Source organism: Magnolia sinica, chromosome 5 (genome assembly GCF_029962835.1).
Source record: "Magnolia sinica isolate HGM2019 chromosome 5, MsV1, whole genome shotgun sequence".
Classification (NCBI taxonomy): Eukaryota; Viridiplantae; Streptophyta; class Magnoliopsida; order Magnoliales; family Magnoliaceae; genus Magnolia; species Magnolia sinica.
This window is the reverse complement of record NC_080577.1, coordinates 67,283,775-67,302,995: the sequence shown is the minus strand read 5'-3', so window position 1 is coordinate 67,302,995 and position 19,221 is coordinate 67,283,775. Positions and strand designations below refer to the sequence as shown.

At 39.4% G+C, this 19,221-nt stretch overlaps 2 protein-coding genes and 1 long non-coding RNA gene across 3 annotated transcripts; 1 reads left to right on the top strand and 2 right to left on the bottom strand.

The window, feature by feature from the left end:
* Positions 1 to 1,103: 1,103 nt before the first annotated feature.
* Positions 1,104 to 4,231, bottom strand: LOC131247062 (uncharacterized). Its single transcript, XM_058247508.1, has 5 exons — positions 4,144 to 4,231; positions 3,498 to 3,568; positions 2,101 to 2,201; positions 1,895 to 2,012; positions 1,104 to 1,811 (listed from the first exon to the last, which is right to left on the bottom strand). The coding sequence occupies exons 1-5, from the start codon at positions 4,229 to 4,231 to the stop codon at positions 1,521 to 1,523; spliced, it is 669 nt and encodes a 222-aa protein (XP_058103491.1). The 3' UTR covers positions 1,104 to 1,520.
* A 1,282-nt stretch (positions 4,232 to 5,513) lies between these two features.
* LOC131247333 (uncharacterized) lies at positions 5,514 to 6,820 on the bottom strand. The gene is made up of 3 exons (XR_009171646.1): positions 6,384 to 6,820; positions 6,114 to 6,225; positions 5,514 to 5,907 (listed from the first exon to the last, which is right to left on the bottom strand). It is a non-coding gene; the product is annotated as an uncharacterized LOC131247333 (long non-coding RNA).
* A 3,583-nt stretch (positions 6,821 to 10,403) lies between these two features.
* On the top strand, positions 10,404 to 11,369 carry LOC131247061 (uncharacterized). Its single transcript, XM_058247507.1, has one exon. The coding sequence runs from the start codon at positions 10,404 to 10,406 to the stop codon at positions 11,367 to 11,369; it is 966 nt and encodes a 321-aa protein (XP_058103490.1).
* The last annotated feature ends 7,852 nt before the right edge of the window (positions 11,370 to 19,221 follow it).

The following is a 19,221-nucleotide window of genomic DNA, read 5'->3' as shown; positions in this document are numbered from 1 at the left end:
AAGTTGGAAATCAAATGATGTAGGAAATGAGAGGGTTGAAGATGCTAAATCCCAAGATGTAAATTGTTGGAACCAACCGAATGATTCATCTGCCAAACCACATGTTTGGGATAAGGACAAGATGTACAGTCAATCTAATTCTGTCTGTGGTAGTCGGAGCCCAAAGGGTACCCATACGGAGAGATCTTCAGACATTGGTGGTTGGAATGAAGACAGAGGACAGGATGAGTAGAATCAACCAACAAGATCTCCTGTTTGGAGTTCTTCCCCTATTGAGAAGTCTTCAGATGACAGCAGTTGGAAAGAGAATAGAGCACACGATTAGTCAAATCACTAAGTTTTAAAAAATGAATTGATGCAATATTCAACCACTAGGATCCATTTGAAGTATTAAAAAAATGAACTAAGTTTTGACATGCAACACGCTTCCATTGACCAGCAGGAATTACTTAAAGAATTATCTCCAACAGGAATTACTTTCCAAGAAAATGTTGTTATGTGAAAGTCAATGAACAACCAATGTAGTTTGTGTATAGTAACCTACTTGCCCTGATAGTGCCAAAAAGAAAAAAGAAAAAGGTTTGCATGCTAAAATATAGCATCTGTATGCATAGCAGTTTGTGTATAGTAACCTATTTGCAACTGTGTATGCAGCTTTACACATGGTGGTATGGCTGTGTATACAACCCACAGTTAGTGGTGGGTTGTATTAAAAAAAATTTCCACAAAGGCCAATATGAATATTCATATATAGACAGTGTAGAATACATAAATATTGGTAGATGCACTGGTAAAAAAACTCATACATTTCTAAGAATTGATAAATCCAACAATAATGAAATAAAAGTAAAAGAGGTCATCTATCCTTTACACAGCCTACTGATACCGACTGTTCATCTGGTGGACCCATGTCTGTATATATAACCTGTACTCACATCTCCATGAAAGCTTATGTAAAATCAAGATGAACTCAATCCAAATAAGACAGAAAAGACTCAGAAACAAACATTCAAGGCAACCATATCTCACCTGATCATGAGATTGTGAGTATCCACCATTACCACTGACTTGACTTTGCTAAACACTCCCTACAATGAAAATTGGATTAAAAGACCTAATCTACTAAATGGATTAAAATTCATCCTATATCTATTCCAGCAAGAAACTAGAAAGAAAAGAAATTGAAACTTGCATCTTTTTCAAATTTTCTCCAAAATGGCCTACAGAACTTTGATTCATCCAAGTCGCCCAAATCAAGTGTTTAAATCCGCAAAGAGCTTATTTTAACACAAAAAAGATGGATGTTTTCCTTGGCTACTTTTTTATTTTCCATTTCCACCAATCCAAACAGCCCCTAACCGAATATAGAAATTGCAAATTTGCAATAGACAAGTTGAAAAAACAAGCTTTGTTCTGTCACTTTCAACTGATTTTCCCTTCTTTTTACTTAAATGTCAATGATTGCATGGTGATTTAGGAAATAAGAAAACCTAGAGGCTTTAGGAATCTGATTAAATGGGTTATTGAGAGAAGAAGAATAGAACTCGGTCATGCGATGAAAGCGTTGGAATGGCAGGACATCTCTGCCTTCCTTTGATACATGGTGGCCAATTTGCAAGAGTTACACAATGAACAATAGCAACCTTTGACATATACAAGAATGTGTAATAAGTTACTGAACGATGAAGATAAAGACTGTTGCGGGAGTTGTACCAGCTGTTGCTGCCTGAGCTGAGTCTCAACCTGCTAAGTTTGAGAAATTTGTTGGGCAGACTGAATTTGTGTATGTGACTCAGATTGAGGCTGTGGAACTGCAAGTTTCTGTTTGTACAATTTAAAATACATTTCCAATCCATAGAAACAGTATGCAATGGAAAGATGCATACAAACTTACATAGAAACAGTTAGCAGGCAAAGATAATCTCAAGAGGAAAAGAGACTCATGCACATTTCTGTTTGTTTTCAAAATCCAGTGAGGTATAGGTCCGGCAAGCTTGTTGCTGGTCAAGAACCTGAACAGAGCCATTGCTATCAGCATTTCCAAAGATGAGCAAAATAATCAGTTCTACTAAATATAATCATTGAAAGAAAGTGTCTTACATGAAATCTAGTTTTTGCAACTTCTCCAAGGAGATCGGAACATTGCCTGTCAAGTTGTTGAAGCTGAGATCTCTGCCAAAGAAATAACACACGAGAAACCACTGTTTTAAAAAAATGCCAATTCATATTTTATCCGTACGCCAGTGATGGAAACTAAAAGCTTGGAACTATAGTTGCACTAAGCATGAAGCGAAGCGGCAACAAATTCAGTCACAGGAGCGGGGATGTGTTTGTTTCAAAAGTAAACATGTAGAAATATTTAGGAAACATGAGCAGGAGCAAGAGTCTAAAGTGCAATTCAAAGCAAGATTTGGGGATGGGGCGATTTGGGAGAGAAGAGGGAAGAAGGGTTTTTGGGAGAGAAATATTGGCGCACGCGCAATTCGGAGATGGGGCGATTTGGGAGAGGAGGTAAAAAAGGGTTTTGGAGAGAAATACAGCGAGCATGATTTGGAGATGATATTCGGAAGGGGAAAAGACTCTTTTTTTAAATTATTCCAGCAGCAGTGGCTTATCCGTACACGGGCGGCCACGTAAAAACGCTGCACATTTTATATCTACACTGGCGTTTCGTTGGGGCCGCCAGTGAGAGTGCACCGCTGATACAGAGATTTCTTGTAGTGAATACACAAGTGAAGAAAAGAAAATTTGCATAGACTATGGTTTGTCACTTCCTTTCACTTAACATGGAAGGAACTGTTGGATTAGCTATAAACTGTAAATTAATCAAATTTGCATGAATGCATAAGAGACAAAAACAGATAAAACTCCTTGATCTCTAATACATATGAACAAGACCAATAAAAAGTCTATTCAACAAACAAAACAAGAATGAAACGAAAGAAATGTAACAAATCAACCACCTGTAAACATGAACCACTTAACTCTTAACTGTTGCTTCCATAAGTCATCCAGGCAATAATACTCAGCTGATGAATCCTAGATACTCCAACATTTATCTATCCAGCCATTAGTTGATCAGCAGTTACTCCCATAAATAGAGTAAAAACAGAAAATATTAGATTCTCACCTTGCACAAAAAGAAAAGAAAATATCAGATTCTTGCCCTACACAAAAAGATGAGACCTAGATATGTGGAGCCACAAGCAATTATGTAAAGAACAAAACAGTGAAATTCAAGTAAGCTAACATGTTCAAGGTTTGCAAGATCTGGAAATCTACCTCACGAAAGTGGGAAAAAAAAAAAAGAAGAAGAAGAGAGAAGCTAAAATATAGTGAGAATCAACAAACAAAATGCTGAGGAGCTAAAAGACCCTGGTTACAAGTTCCAAAATCCAATTTCATGTTCAAGATGATGACACTAAACCATGCACCAAAAAAATCTACATCTAAGAGATGATTGTCTATAAAACTGAATTGGATCCAGGGATTCTCACTTCTTGCCAAGGAACTGCCCCATACGAGCTTCCCATTGGCCGCATTTGTGCAGTTAAATAATGATGAAAATCTGGAAAAAAAAATAAATTCACTAGTATTAAAGAAAGCATCAAATGACCTTGCTTTTGTCAGATAAATAATGTTGGCAACGGTCTCTAAAGTTGTTGCCATCGGATATACTCCAACGGTCACGACCATTATAACAGTAATCCCGTCGTAAATTGCCAGAAAACCATGAAAAATCAATTTCATCTATAGGCACCACATCCATAACTTCAGTTGACAAACAATACTATGATTAAAAGATCATTGGATTGTAGAAATGAGGATCTCATGTCAAATGGACTGAATAGAAAGGCTCTAGAGTAAATATAACCAACCTGCCTACTCGACAACACTCTCAAGCCTAATTGTGTGTGCCTGCGATATGAATGAAATCTACATTCAGACAATGAAAAAGTCCAAGCAATGTGAGAGAGGCAGAACACAAACCTCTTATTCAGGCCCAACAATTTGAAACTCTCCATCCATCATTAAGTTTTTATTGGCAACATTTATTTCATCCACAGATGGGCTAGGCAAAACTGTAGGCTCCTGTGATTTCTGATCCTTCTTAGAAGGATCAGAATTTGAAGTCATATTGACCATCACTAAGATCCTTGGAACTGGATGGTTTCCATCCGTTTGGGAGAACAATTCCCGCAACCCTGTTACAGTACAAAGCAACAGGCATTGATTAATTATGGAAGAGACACCAATATTGGGTCATGAAAATAACTCTTGCAACAAAATGTGAGGTAAGACAAGCAAAATTTCAAGACCACCATAAGTTCTTAGAGGTATCCATGTTAAACATACCCCTCATATATCCATGTATCCTACTCGCATATCAACCAAGACGTGCTTTACAATATCCATGTAACTTATGAAAGAATACCAATAATTTGTCTAATCATCATGTGAACCACCAGTTACTATCTTTTAGAATAAAAACTTGCTCATGATCTACATCCAATATCCATGTGTGGATTGCTTGATGAGTAGACTATCCTGATTTTTGTATGGACATTTTAATGGTGAGCCTCTCTACCTAGTGTTCAAATGTCACACAAGCTTGCCACATTAGAATTTGCATTACATGTGAAGATGCAAATAGAGAAGGGCGTGTTAAGGGTTATAAATACCAAAATGTGATAAACTGTTGACATACTCATAAATCATAATGTACATTGCATTGTGGCTTAGATTGTGCCATGATTTTTTATTTTTTATTTTTTTTAAATGCTGGCCTCACATGTGGAAGTATATATCATAAAATGCTCTGGTTCCATGACTCAGTTTAGACAGATTGTGTTTCAACTATAAGATCATGTGTTTGAGTGCCCATGTGGTGTGATGTGGGCATGTGACCATGTAAAAGAAAGTATATTGTGTAAGTGCAGGGTTTATGAGTCGAAGAGTCACTATGTTATGAACCCTAATGGTTTATGAGTTCTAATGCTTTTGGCAAGTTGGTTAGGCTCTTAGCAATTGGTAAAAGAGCCAACACCACATACCGTGTTTGGGTCACGGAAGAAGCCAATTGCAGCTGCACAAAGTAACTGAGGACTAGACTAAAAGTAGCTCTGGTCTCGTGACTATTTGAAAACCAGTAGATTCAACATCTCGTGTGAGTCTCTAGAGGACAGGCAGTACAAAAAAAGGGGCCATGCCACACCTAGCTAAATGTAAACATATACAACACAAAAAAGCCAAAACCTGTAAAAGGCTTATACCTAAACAGAGGATAGATAGCTAAACTCACTTGGCCACTCAGAACAGTGGCAACTGCTGTACAAGAACCAGAACCGCGACTAAAGATCTGCAGCAACTTCAGCGGATTGGAAATTATTTCCCATGTGCCCCTCCAGTGCAAGTAGTAGGCAAGCGGATAATAAGCAGACACTGCACCATTGTTCCAGCAACCACAAGATTTTCAAGCCAGCAGCTCAAACAAGAAATGCACAGCTCAAACCAAAAAAAAAAAGAAGTTAAAAACATGCTTCAATATAAAAAATTTTAAGATTCAACAATATAAAAAAAAAATGTATGGAAACAATAACAAGGAAACATTTTCATGCATTATATACAGGGTTGTTTGCTAGACACTTAAAAATGAGTTCATCTCATTTTATTTACTCATAATATGTATTAGAGATAATGAATGTTGGTTATCAAGATTCTTTTTAATCCTGAAATGTGATCTCTAATACATGATAAAGATTGACGAATATGAGATGAACTCAATTTAGGCGTCTACCAAACCGTCCCTGAATATGGACAACTTCTACATTAAATAGAGCACCACTAACAAACCCGTATTTGTTTAATGCTTTGTAGCTCTTCAGCCCCGTATTGTTGAGTCTCAGCCTATAGAAATTGAACAATAATAAAATCAGGACAAGATATATTGGTGTAGCATCAAAATACTAAATTCATGAAAGAGCCAAAACCTATGAGACACGACATGGATAGAGTAACATAGGCTAAACAAGTGCTATTCTAAACACTTGAGTGTCTTCCTTTGCCTTCCTAAACTTCAACAAACCCTTGATCAGCCCATGGTAAACACTCACATCAAGCTATCTTATTCCCTCCATAAACCAAAGCAGCTAATGTTGCATTAGCAGCACTTATCCCTCTCTTACACATTTCGTCAAACACCATTTATGCTTCATTCAACTTCCCCTTTTTACACAACCAAGTGATCAATAGATTTCCATAAAAAAATCCTCAACCATAAAAATGCTATTAATAAATCATAAAATCAACAGATTTTCAGTAGAAAATGGGGGGAAAAGTGAAGTTCGAAGGGATGGATCGGATTGTCTCTGTCCTTCTCAAACATGCCAAATGCCTCCTTGAACTCAGAGATCTGATCATCCCCAAACTCACCTCTATCAGCGTCGATGTCGGCGTGGATGGCAAACCGACCATCTTCAACGAAAGAGATAGAGAGAGAGAGAGAGAGAGAGAGAGAGGAAATTGAGACTGAGAGCAAGAGAGGAACAATTGATTGAGGAGTGGAGGGACGTTGGAGAGAGAGAGACTTTCGGGATTTGGGGATGGGGCAATTTGGAAGAGAAGAGGGAAGAAGGGTTTTGGGAGAGAAATATTAGCACGTGCACGATTTGGGGATGAGACGATTTGGGGAGAGAAGAGGGAGGATGGTTTTGGGAGAGAAATTTTGCGCCCGGATTTGGGGACGCGGGAGGTGAAAAGCCATTTCTGTTTTTGCAGCGGCGGTGGCTTATTCGTACAGGGGCAGCCACGTAAAAACGCCCCTCATTTGTCGTTTACATGGGCGGTTCATTGTGGCCGCCTGTGGACGTGTGCCGCTGATGCGCACATTTCTTGTAGTGCATGGATAAAATACATACATCACAGTGGGTCCACGAATGGTGTGGATCTAGTGGGCCACGCCCATCACAAGAGAGAGAGAGAGAGAGAGAAGGGGAGGGACCCCTCCACTATGGGCCCTCCCTATATGATGCATACATCAAGATGGGTCCCACCATATGTGGGCCCTCTAATCATCAAAATCACACAAAAATCACCCACCTTTGGATCTCCTCTTCCTTCTTCCACCAATGCATCCTAGAGCTCCATGGAATGCATTTCAACAGTTGAGATGAAGCTTTGAGGGTGGGATTGGATGGTAGGAAGGTGGGCCACACTAGCTCTCTCTCATGGAAATAACTTGGACGGTTGCTCTCATAGAGCTTGGGAAAAAAATGAGAGAGAGAGAGAGAGAGATGAGAGAGAGAGGTGATGTAAGAGATAAGTGTGATGGGTGAGGGATGGGTGAAAGGTGATAGATGTACTTGACATAGTTGACTTTGGGGATGGGTATTATATTTAGGGATGGGTGTTGTACTTGTTGTACTTAACTTAATTGATGTGAATGATTCGATAGATCCTCTTGGGATTTGCAACGTGCGGTGTTTTCCTCGAACTGAACGCGGGTCCACATCTTTTGGCTTGGGTATCTCTTAGGTGCGCGAGACACCGCATCGGAACCGCGACGACGGCGCAGTCGTAATGATACAAGTCTCGGGTTTAGCCCACTCTGGAATACGAGACACGACTCAGGATTGCAGCAAATGCTATCTACGCGCGCAGGTCGCTGAAATTTGACCGGGAGGACCGCGAAAGCCTATGGAATGGTATGGGTTAGGATACGGGCCTTACACGACGTTTTCTCAAAATATATGCGGGCCCACTACTCCTAGCTTGGGTATTGCATTGGTGCGCAAGATGCGGCGTTGGAACCGCGGCAATGGCGCGGTCGCTAGGGTAGAGGTTTCGAGTCGAGTCGACTTAAATCTACATGATGCGACTTAAGGTCACGCGCAAATGTTGTCTACAGGTCGCGGGTCGCCGGAATTCGACGCGGAGAATTGCAGAAGTCTAAGGAATGATACGGTCTAGGATACAGGCCTTACACCTAAGATCTCTCTATTTGTTTGAAAGCTTCTGGGGAATTCTCTGCCCATCGACGCTATTATCCAAAGGAAAGGCGTTCAGTTGCCTTCCATGTGCAACTGTTGCATGATCAGCCCCACATCCTGCCTGAATATCGAGTCTCCCTCCCATCTCTTTTTGGATGGTGCGCTAGCTAGCCATCAGTGGAGGCTTGTGGCCAATATGTTCGGGGTTCCCCTGTTCCACCATTCCTCTATCCAAGAGCGCATGATTGGTGGTGGTTTTGACCCCTGCCTCGCAATATTAACTCATCGTTCTTTCGCCTTCCCCCTACATTTATTCTTTGGGAGATTTGGAAAGCTAGGAATGAGACCAGATTTGACAACAGATCTCCTTCTGCTGCTGGGGTGTTCTTTAATGTGAAGTGGTGGCTGATTTCCATATTTCCCCAATTCTCGAGAGTTGTGATCTCCCTCCCTCTCATGCCAGCCCCGCTTTCCCCAGTCCTCGCCGAGCCCCCCGGCCCTCTTGCATCTTCTCTATTGTAAGGTGGATTAGGCCGAGAGAGGGATTTCTCAAATTAAACGTTGACGGCTCTGCCTTATCCAATCTCGGCCCCACAGGCGGCGGAGGGATTTGCCGCGATCATCTTGGCAATTTGGTTTTCGCCTTTGCCGACGGCTACGGGGAAGCCTCCAACAACTCCGCTGAATTGTGAGCCATTCACGATGGTATTAAATTCTGTTTAGACTTTGGGCTTCAAAACATTATCTTGTAATCCGACTCCAACTGGGCCGTTCATTGCTTATAGAAGGATACCGGCCCATCCTGGAAATGGACGTATTGGCTGACCAGAATCCGTTCCCTCATCGGCAGGGGCTCAGTTTCTCTCACTCATGTCCTTTGTGAAGCTAAGGGGCCGGTTGATAGCTTGGTGAAGATCGGGAGCAAGCAGCAGTCTAATAATATCTCCTCCCTCCCCCTTTTCATTAGAGGCCAGGTCCTTCTGGATAAAACCGGGTTAGGGACCATACGTGCTGACGCTCTCCCTTCCTAGATTTAGTGCTGGCTTTGTCACTTTTGGTCTCTTTCCGGTCTCAACTCTTTGTATAGCTTATGATAGGTGGGGCAGATAATTTTTCTCTGCTTGCTGCCCAAATGACTTAGGGTGTATTTTTTCTCTGTGAATGAAAGCTCTTTTCTCTTTAAAAAAAAAAAAAAAAAAAAAAGTTGGGTGTGGCCAGCAACCTCACCCAGCATTGTGTGGCCCTGACCGTGGGCCGACCTTGAAATATGTATTGTGTATCCACGCCGTCCATCCGTTACTCCAGCTTATTCAAGAGCATGTGCCCGAAAATGAAGCCGATCCAAATTCATGTGGGTCATACCACAGGAAATAATGGTGATTGAGTTTTAAAATCCTATGGTTGTCTACAAAAGTTTTGGATAAGCTGATATTTTGTTTTTACCTTTATCAGGTTTGTGTGACTTTAATCAACAATTTGGATGGCAAATAAACACTACGGTGGGCGTTAGAAAGTTTTTAACGGTGAGCGTTCAATCGCCACTATTTCCTATATGGTATGGTCCACTTGAGATTTCGATCTGCTTCATTTTATTTTTTTTGGCTCATGGCCTAAAATGAGCTGGAAAGTGGATGGATGGCGTGGATATACAATACAAACGGTCAAGGTGTGCCCCACGATCAGGGCAAAACCGTGTTAGGTGAGGCCGGGGCCGCATCTACTTCGCTTCAACTAGTCAAAGGGTCGAGTCACCTGTATTTTAGTGGCATCTCCTACTCATCGGATCTACAGCCTGGATGGATCGTGAAGCATGTGCTTGAGATGACAAGAATCGGGGCTTGCAAAGCAAGGCCCAAGACCCAATAATTCCCCTTTTTTCTATCAACTGTCTCCTGGTATCCATACGCACTCATTCCTCCAACTATCGTTTATGTTAAATTCTCGACATAAACTCCAGATCCAGTGTTCCTTCCTTTTTACCATGCATGGGAAAGTGTTATTTTTAAATGCTAGATTAGCTAGAAAAGCAGAGAAACCACATTGTATATATGAAAAGCAGTTTCGCAAAAGATGTAGAACAAGGCACTTCTAAAGCCCTTGTTATATCCATTATAGTTTCTCATAGTAAAGGAACCAAACCACAGACCCCCAACCACCCCCCCGGCGGAATCCCTATATTGGATAAGAAGAAAAGAAAGTGAGAGCTTCATCATCATCATCATCATCATCATCTTCTTCTTCTTCTTCTTCTTCTTCTTCTTCTTCTTCTTCTCTCTCTCTCTCTCTCTCTCTCTCTCTCTCTCTCTCTCTCTCTCTCTCTCTCTCTCTCTCTCTCTGTATATGTATACTTAACTTCATCCTGCTTGCTAACTATTTGAGTAGATTACTTCTAAATAGAAAAGTTCATTGAGAAAAATGCAAGACCCAGAAGGCAATCCAGCATGTTTCTCACCCCATGATAGGCTGACTGACGATCCGGCAGCTGCCACCAAGTCCGGCCAGAGCGTTGTCATGTCTGTGTACCAAACGAAGATCACTGGCCAATGCCGTTCTGTTACAGTAACATGGTGCAAGAGCCTCTTGGTACACGGCCTTTCCATCTCTGTCCAAGGATCCGACAACCAATCTAGCTGCAAGGTGGAGCTAAAGCCTTGGTCTTTCTGGCGGAAACAGGGCTCTAAGCGCTTCTACATTGACGGAAAACCAGTCGACGTCTTTTGGGACCTGAAGGCCGTTAAATTTGGAAGAGAACCCGAGCCTCAGTCGGACTACTATGTCGCAGTGGTCTGCGAAGAGGAAGTGGTCTTGCTTCTTGGGGATCTCAAGAAAGAAGCCTACAGAAAGACAGGATCACGGCCGGCACTGATCGATGCCAGCTTGGTATTGAGGAAGGAGCATATCTTTGGCAAGAAGAGGTTCTCTACAAGAGCTAAATTCCACGAGAAAGGAAAGAACCACGGCATCTTAATCGAGTGTAGCAACAACAATACCAAGAGGAGCAACTGCGGCAGCAGTAATTCATGGGAGTCGATAGAACCCGAAATGGTGATAAGGATAGACGGACATCTTGCAATTCATGTGAAACATCTGCAATGGAAATTCCGAGGTAATGAATCCATCTCCATTGACAAATTTAGAGTAGAAGTGTACTGGGACGTCCATGATTGGCTTTTCATTCCCGGTTTGCAGCATGCTTTGTTCGTATTTAAGCCAATGTCATCATCACCGTCATTGCCACTATCATCCTCGTCATTGTCATCATCGATGACGCCTGATACTCTATCATCCTCACAAACTGCTTGTTCTAGCTTAATCGATGCTAACAGTGTAGGTGGCCCACAGGGTTTTTGCTTGTATCTGTATGCTTGGATGCTAGAATAATTGAATGAATGGTCCACGAGTTTATGTCCATTCATGTGGCTGCCATCAGCTTCGAACAAAGGATAAGAGCTGAACATGTTTTCTTTCCGATAGTGGGCCAAAAAAAAAAAAAGGTATTATTTAAAGACTACATACATGTTGAAGAATTGTTTTGTATTTTATTCATGAAAATATTTGTACACAAAGGAAAATACCTATGCATAGCTGTATGCATATCTATAAGACATTCCTAATTTATTCTAGAAAATACACAAGATTATGATCATAATCTACTCAAGATCATTCTAATATACTCTTGACAGTGGGAGAGGTGAACTTCGTATGCTAGCAAGGTTTAATGAGATCTAATTGAAAAGAAATACTTGATGCTCCGGCAGAGTATGGTATGGTAGATGATACGGCAGTTAGAAATTACTACGAAATTGCATACGTGGCATGCAAGTAATTCAAACTAACTGTTCACATTATGGTTAATACTTTGAATGTATAATGAAAAAAAAAAGAGAAGAAGAAATTATTCTTATGCAATTATCTATCAGATTGTTTGACATTTGTTAAACTTGTTAAACGGTTAAGAAAGAAAAGTATCTAAAATGGCCAAGAATCAGAGGTTAGGATTGTTCCACCTATCTAATCTTACAATCGTAACTTATGATGCCGGGTTCCAAGATTTAGTTAGTTTAATTTGAGTTCATATACGTCGCGTATACCATTTCCAAGTTTCTGCGTATCAAGCTACATGCGCAGCCAGACGATCACAAGAGGAGAGAGAATTGGCGCTGCGGCGGAAGACAGTAGAGTCATGGGCAGCCATCACATGGGGGGAGGTGGACCCGTTTTGGGGCTGAAAGTTAGTTACAGCTGGGATTTAATAAATGGGCATGGACAGAAAAGACCAATTTGGTCCCATGCTCCGATAATTCAAATGTCCATGCAAATACAGATCTTTCAAAAACACACACACACGCACACGCACGCGTGCACGCGCGCGCGCACACACACACACAAACACACACACACACACACACATATATATATATATATATATAGTAGTGGCCTCCTCTGCACCGTACTGCAAGAGGTTATATGCGAGCCTTTATATAAGCCGTGAGATGATGAGAACAGCTGAGATTCAGCCATATTGAGAGAGAGTCCTAAAAAAGAATAACTCTCTCCTACACTCATAGGCTGAGGGATGCCAAATTGAGTAGTTAGACTTAAAGTGATGTCACCAAGTTCTATGGGCCCACCTTGATGTGTTTTGTTGTATCCACATTGTCCATCCATTTTTAGAGATCATTTTAAGACATGAGAAAAATAATGAGCAGATTGAAAGATGGAGTGGACTTGTTTCTACGATTGTGTGTACTTTGCTTGATTCGTCATGGAATATTTATGCAATTTCCAACAACATAGTCCACATGAGATATAAATTTACTTCATTTTTGGGCTGTGTTCTAAAATGACCTGGAAAGGAAAAAAAAAAAAAAAAAAAACAGATGGACAATGCAGATATACAACAAATACATCATGGTAGACTATTCATAGCCCAAGTATAGGGTCATGATGTAGTAATAATCTCGGTAAGAATGAGGTCGAATCCACATGGACTGAACCTTGTATGTAATATAAAAGTGACTTGAACTAGAACTAGGCAAAGATGTAATTTAAATCAGGGAGAATTAAGAGAATAATGATGAACTATTAAACTAAAGCTTGTAAAATTCAAAGGTGGGAAACTAGGGTGCCAAGGATCCACTTGTAGAGATCAGGGAGATCTATGCTTGATTCACGAATACAAATGGATTTAGAGTCCTATTTTCATCCAGTTGGCAGATATAACCTTAAAAATTACTTCTGAATTTCCTTTGGTCTAGTTATCAAATAGAAGATAGGTATGAGAATTAGAATTGATTCGATCACAAAACCATGCCCATGAGAGAAAGCAAATAACAAGATTTAACCAATCCACATCCAATTTGAGAGAGTTATGAACATTAGGAAGGGTTCCATCATCCAACCATGACCGTGAGACGATGGTGAACAACAGGGCTCCTATGACCATAACCTCTATATATGCATAGAAAATATTCAAAGCTATCGCAGATCCATTGTAATTTAAGTCACAATAAATCATTAAAAACTATGAATATTGCATATAATCAAACTATAATCAAAGAGAGTTCCTAAACATGAATCAAAGCCGTAGAAAACACCCCATCCCATTACAAGCTTCACCTCTTAGCCCTAGCCAAGAGGTTTATCCAACCATAAGCATGATTAACTAAAGACTCTAAAAAAATAAAACAAATAAAGAAAAAGGAAGGAAGAAGATAACTCTTGTGCTCCACATTCACCCACGTGCTCTGCTTCTAAGGATGCCTTCTCTCTCTCTCTCTCTCTCTCTCTCTCTCTCTCTCTCTCTCTCTCTCTCTCTCTCTCTCTTCTCTTTTATAGGCAGCATGAGGTGGTGGAGTGCAGCTTACGCAACAGGAAACGTAACGCCGAAAGAAAAAATGCAAAATATCTTGTGTTTGGAAGCATTTTGGCGTGGAAGATCTTCTGAAAACTGGAATCTGACTCCATAGTGAGAGTCGTGGCCCCCTGTTGATGAGTTTGGACGGTCTGGATCACTGATCCGATCACAATCAAGATCACACAACTGCCCAGAAATCCCAGATCTTGCAGACGTACGTTGCTTACGCACGTACATACGCTGATGTGTTTGGTGGGCCCCACAGTGATGTTTTCAAAAAGATCAACCCCATTCATTAGATTCTTGGTGAAAAACTAGTCGAAAAAGAGTGGTTTTGGTTAAGTTTTGGTGTGGTCCACTGTATCAAATCAACTCACCGTTCATCTTCCATTTTCTGGCGATCCACATGTGTACGTACGTATAGGACAAAAATGCCAACATGAAGAGGGTTGTGCCCCCCCTCTGGTCGTAATGGACTGTCCAGATCATCTATTTAGATGATGGGTGGACCCCACTACTTAAAACCGGTCGGACACTGTCCGTCCGCTGGTTCCAGTGTGAGAGGGAGACGTGTCAAAAGTGTTTTGACCGGACTCTCTGTCCGGTGCACCTCCAATGCACATGTCTTTTGTGCACGCCAATGTTCATATGGGTTCCAATGTGATGTAGATAAGAAATCCGCTCCATCCATCCTTTTTTTTAAAATCCCATTTAAGGGGTTGAGACCAAAATTGAAGTATATCCAGAGATCAGGTGGGCCCCAAATCAGGGATTTAGTGTCTGATCTGTCCATTGGGCCACTTCCACAAGGATCCAATGGATAAAATTCAATATATACAGTTAATTTATGGTCCTCAGGCCGGATATAAAGTTTTCGGCCAAACGGATGGTGAGAACCATGTGATCTTACATTGTGGACGATTTTCAAGCATCTTGGACTTCAATTACTTAATTTTCTCGAATCTTTGGCATGTAAATTCTTTAATCTTGGTCCCTTGGGGTCCGTCCCTTGTCTTGGTGACTTCTGAGCATTAAATCCATGCTTTTAGTACCTTTTTTCAGTCCAGGCTTCTAAATTCACCTTGCGACACAAACATGATTAAAATAGGCCATTAAACAGTATCATGTTTGTAAATTCAGGTAATAGCTTGGGTCTAATATGTAATATTTGACCCTCAACATAATCCCTAACCAGCAGTTTGCTAGTCCCGAGCAAAGTATGCGAAAAATAAGTTGAGAAACACAGGATAAATTTTTATAAACTCGAGTGATTTTTGAAAAACAATCCAATTAATAGAATTCTAAGATGCATTAATGTTGAGCACGACTTTCTCTTAGACTCAAGCACATAGTAAACTTCATATTCAAGTTCAAAGTATTAATCTATCAATTAGGACAATTCTAAACATTGAGTTCCATGGGTGTATAGTGTAATCTCGGCTTCTCAACATTAAGAGTCCAATCATCAATTTTCATAATAACATTGATAATTAAACAGATCATTCCTAGATATCTTAACCTAAACCGAAACTTTCCTTACAGTTCAGCCTTTTTGTTTAACATTTTTGCTCTCTAGCTTTTGATTTTTCCATCAATGGCTTCATGCTGTGTCAACCTTTTTAAAGATCTTTAACAAGTAGTCGGTTTTTAACACAACTATTTTTTAGCTGGGTATTCTCTCTTTGTTTTTTTTTCCAATGAACATGATGGACAAATTCCCTAGGCTGGTTCCTTCCATGCTTAGTGATTACCAGGTTAATAATTCAATATTAAATTAAAACCTTAATGTGTAAGCTAGATGTGACATGTGAAATCATGACTCAATCAATGTTTAAAACTTCTAATCATGGATTAGCAATTCGAACTTAACTGTGAAATTTAAAGAAAGCTGAATCCAAGAGTCATAAATTACCAACATTACGTATCTTATACTTCTAAATCAAAGATGGCCTTCAAAATCACTTCGAATTCACCAGAATTTCCAGAAAAAATTAATTATTTTTTTTTTCACAATTTTCGCTCAAGACCAAGAAAATACTAATTAGGTAACCTAATCTCCCATCCCCAGCCTAAAATCTACATTGTCCTCAATGTAAAAGATATACACATATAATGCATGTGAGACAACGAAAGTAAAGGAGTAGTGATGGAAATATAGTACCTGATGACTGAATTAAGCGGCTTTTTTCCAAAGAGATTTTAGTATGAAGGCGGCTCAGCACAAGAGTTAATCCAACAAAAACAACCTATCCTAGAGCAACTAGAAAGTAAACTATCCTAACGGCATAAAGCCGACTATCCTAGAATGACATAACGCAAACTACCCTAGTCCTATGAAAGCAAAGGAAAAGTTACTCAGTCATGCCGCATGGTTCCTCTTTCGGCCAATATCTTGATAAATTTCTTAGTAGGTTTCTCAACAAGATCATCCAAAAGCCCTTTTTGCAATAGGCTTGCATGCCCTAGAGCATGACTTTTTAGAGAAACTTATGTACCTCATTACAAAATTATCGTTGAATCGCTTGAGGTATCCAAAGGATATATGATTCACTTGTGACAGAAAAAGCGTCAATGTTAGTACTCCATAGTGAATCAGAGACTACAAGTAGATAAAATTCAGAAAAATTCTCAGAAAGTAATGTAGTCTCAACACATTCCGAAGTTTCAAACTTCGGTTCAATTTTCAACTCCTCCTCCTTTAATGATAAATGTTCAGGATCTAGGGAAGGAGAGGCTTCAGAATAACGGTTCTCTCGGTCAGTGATAACTACCGAGATGTTGTCCTACAAGGCATTCACTGTGTCTCTTATCATAGGATCGTTTGAATTTGTAAAGTGTGCCAACCAATCATCCAAAGAGTTGAGAATTTTAGTTGAGAGTGACTCATTCTCCACATTGAAGTTTGTGATGATCTGCTCAAGGAATCCATTGTCTTTGAAAGTGGATGAACGCATGCTCTCTTACTCTTGCCCTGTATAGACAGATTGAAAATCAATAGGGGAAGCATTGATGTGAACACTCTGTTCATTGAAGCTCTCAGTAGAGACATTAAATCGTCAAAAGTGTATAGCTCAGATGATGACATAAACTAGGTGGTTTCAACTTCTAAAGTCATATTGAGCAACTCGTCCCTCTCCCGAATCATATCATCATTTAATTTAGGAGAGTGGTCCAAACATGTTTCATGAGAGTTAGAAGGGTCAGTTATAAGGGGCTCATCCTCTATAATTAAATCAAGGATGTTAAATGAGTGGAGTAGATCCTTATGACCGATCACTTCATATATTTCTTGATCAATGACTTGGACCATACTTGAGATTAATTCTAGGGGAATTTAGGCTGAACATTTATGATGGTCATCCTAACACGCATTGTCTTCCAATTTCGTGCAGTATATACTTGGGATGGGATTGCTTTCCTCACATTCGCTTTCTAAATTGGGTTAGGTTTGAATAAACTAACCTCTCCCTCATCATTGGAATCAAGTGTGTCATGTGAGTGAAGTGTGTCATCATCATTATATTTGAAAGACACCCACATCTCTTGATCATTCCTTTGGACAGTCATTGAGATTGACTTATCAGAAAATTAAACCGTATGCTCATTAATGGAATCTAACTCCTTATTCCAAATTTCAAAAGTTTCCACAAGCGAGTTAGGATCACTTTCCTCGCATTGTATTTCTAGACTGGGTTGAGGTTGGTATAAACGAGCCTTCATTAGTTTATCAAGGCACGAATTAAACGCTTCCAACGTTTTTCTAATTTCTGCATGATAGTCTATGTGACTTTCATATGGATTCTCTTGGATCATTTTAGGTTGGATCTCAAAGGTAGGAGATCCAAGAGAATAATCATTATAACAAGTTGGTTCATCCTCCCAATTTTGATGTTTCCACTGGTTATAATCATACAGGTCATAGGTGGGAGAATATGATGGTTGATAATAGTCCTCATTCTCAAAATTATGATCGCATAAGGACTTCTTAACTGATGGAGTATAATATTCCAGTCAGTTCTCAATGATGCTTTCAGAAAAATCTTGAGATAGAGGTTGAATTACATCATAGTCATTATACATTCCTCTCTAATATCTCTTATCCATCTCAGCATATTAACGTACCCACTCTTCCATGGTGAAACCTTAACTATAAATCTAATCCTAAAAGAAAATAAAAGAAAAGAAAAATCTTATAACAATAAAAAATCTAGATAGAGGAGAAGTTAGAAAGAAGTTACCAAATTAGAAGTTCTTATGTTAAGATCCTGCAAAAGAAAACAAAAAAAAAAAATAGTTTCTAAAAATAGAAATTCTAAAGTTGGAAAGTTCTTAAAATTAGAAAGTAAGTTAGTTTCTAAAATTAAAAGAAGACCGAGAATTAGAAATTTCTAAAAATAGAAAAATAAAACCCTAATCCTAAAAAAATAGAAAAATAAAAGAATTAGAAAGAGATTACCAATTTAAAAAGTCTATCTCAGAGTCCTATAAAATTAGAAAGTTAGGTGAGTTTCTAAAAAAAATTAAACAGAAAAACCTAAACCTAGATTAGAAAACCCTAATCTTAACCTAATTATAAAACTAGTTAATCTTATAAAAACATAACCGTCAATCCACAACAACGGTGCCAAAAACTTGTTCACACCCCAAGTATAGGGTCGTGATGTAGTAATAATCTCGGTAAGACCGAGGTTGAATCCATAGGGACTGAACCTTGTACGTACTCTAAAAGTAACTTGAACTAGAATTAGGCAAAGATGTAATCTAAATCAGGGAGAATTAAGAGAATAATGATGAACTATTAAACTAAATCTTGTAAAATTCAAAGGTGAGAAACTAGGGTGCCAAGGATCCACTTGTAGAGATCAAGGAGATCTATACTTGATTTATGAATGCAATTGGATTTAGAGTCCCATCTTCATCCAATTGGAAGATATAATCTTAAAAATCACGTCAAAACTTCTTTTGATCCAGTTATCAAATAGAAGATATGTTTGAGAATTAGAATTGATTCCATTACAAAAGCATGCCCAAGAGACAAAGCAAAGAACAAAACTTAACCAATCCATATCCAATCTGAGAGAGTTATGAACGTTAGGAAGGGTTTCGTCATCTAACCATGCACATGAGACGATGGTGAACAATAGGGCTCCTATGACCATAACCTCTATATATGCATAGAAAATACTCAAAGCTACCGCAGATCCATTGTAATTTAAGTCACAATAAACCATTAAAAACTATGAATATTCCATATAATCAAAGATAGTTCCTAAACATGAATCAAAGCCATAGAAAATACCCCATCCCATTGCAAGATTCACCTCTTAGCCCTAGCTAAGAGGTTTAGCCAGCCATAAGCATGATTAATTAAAGACT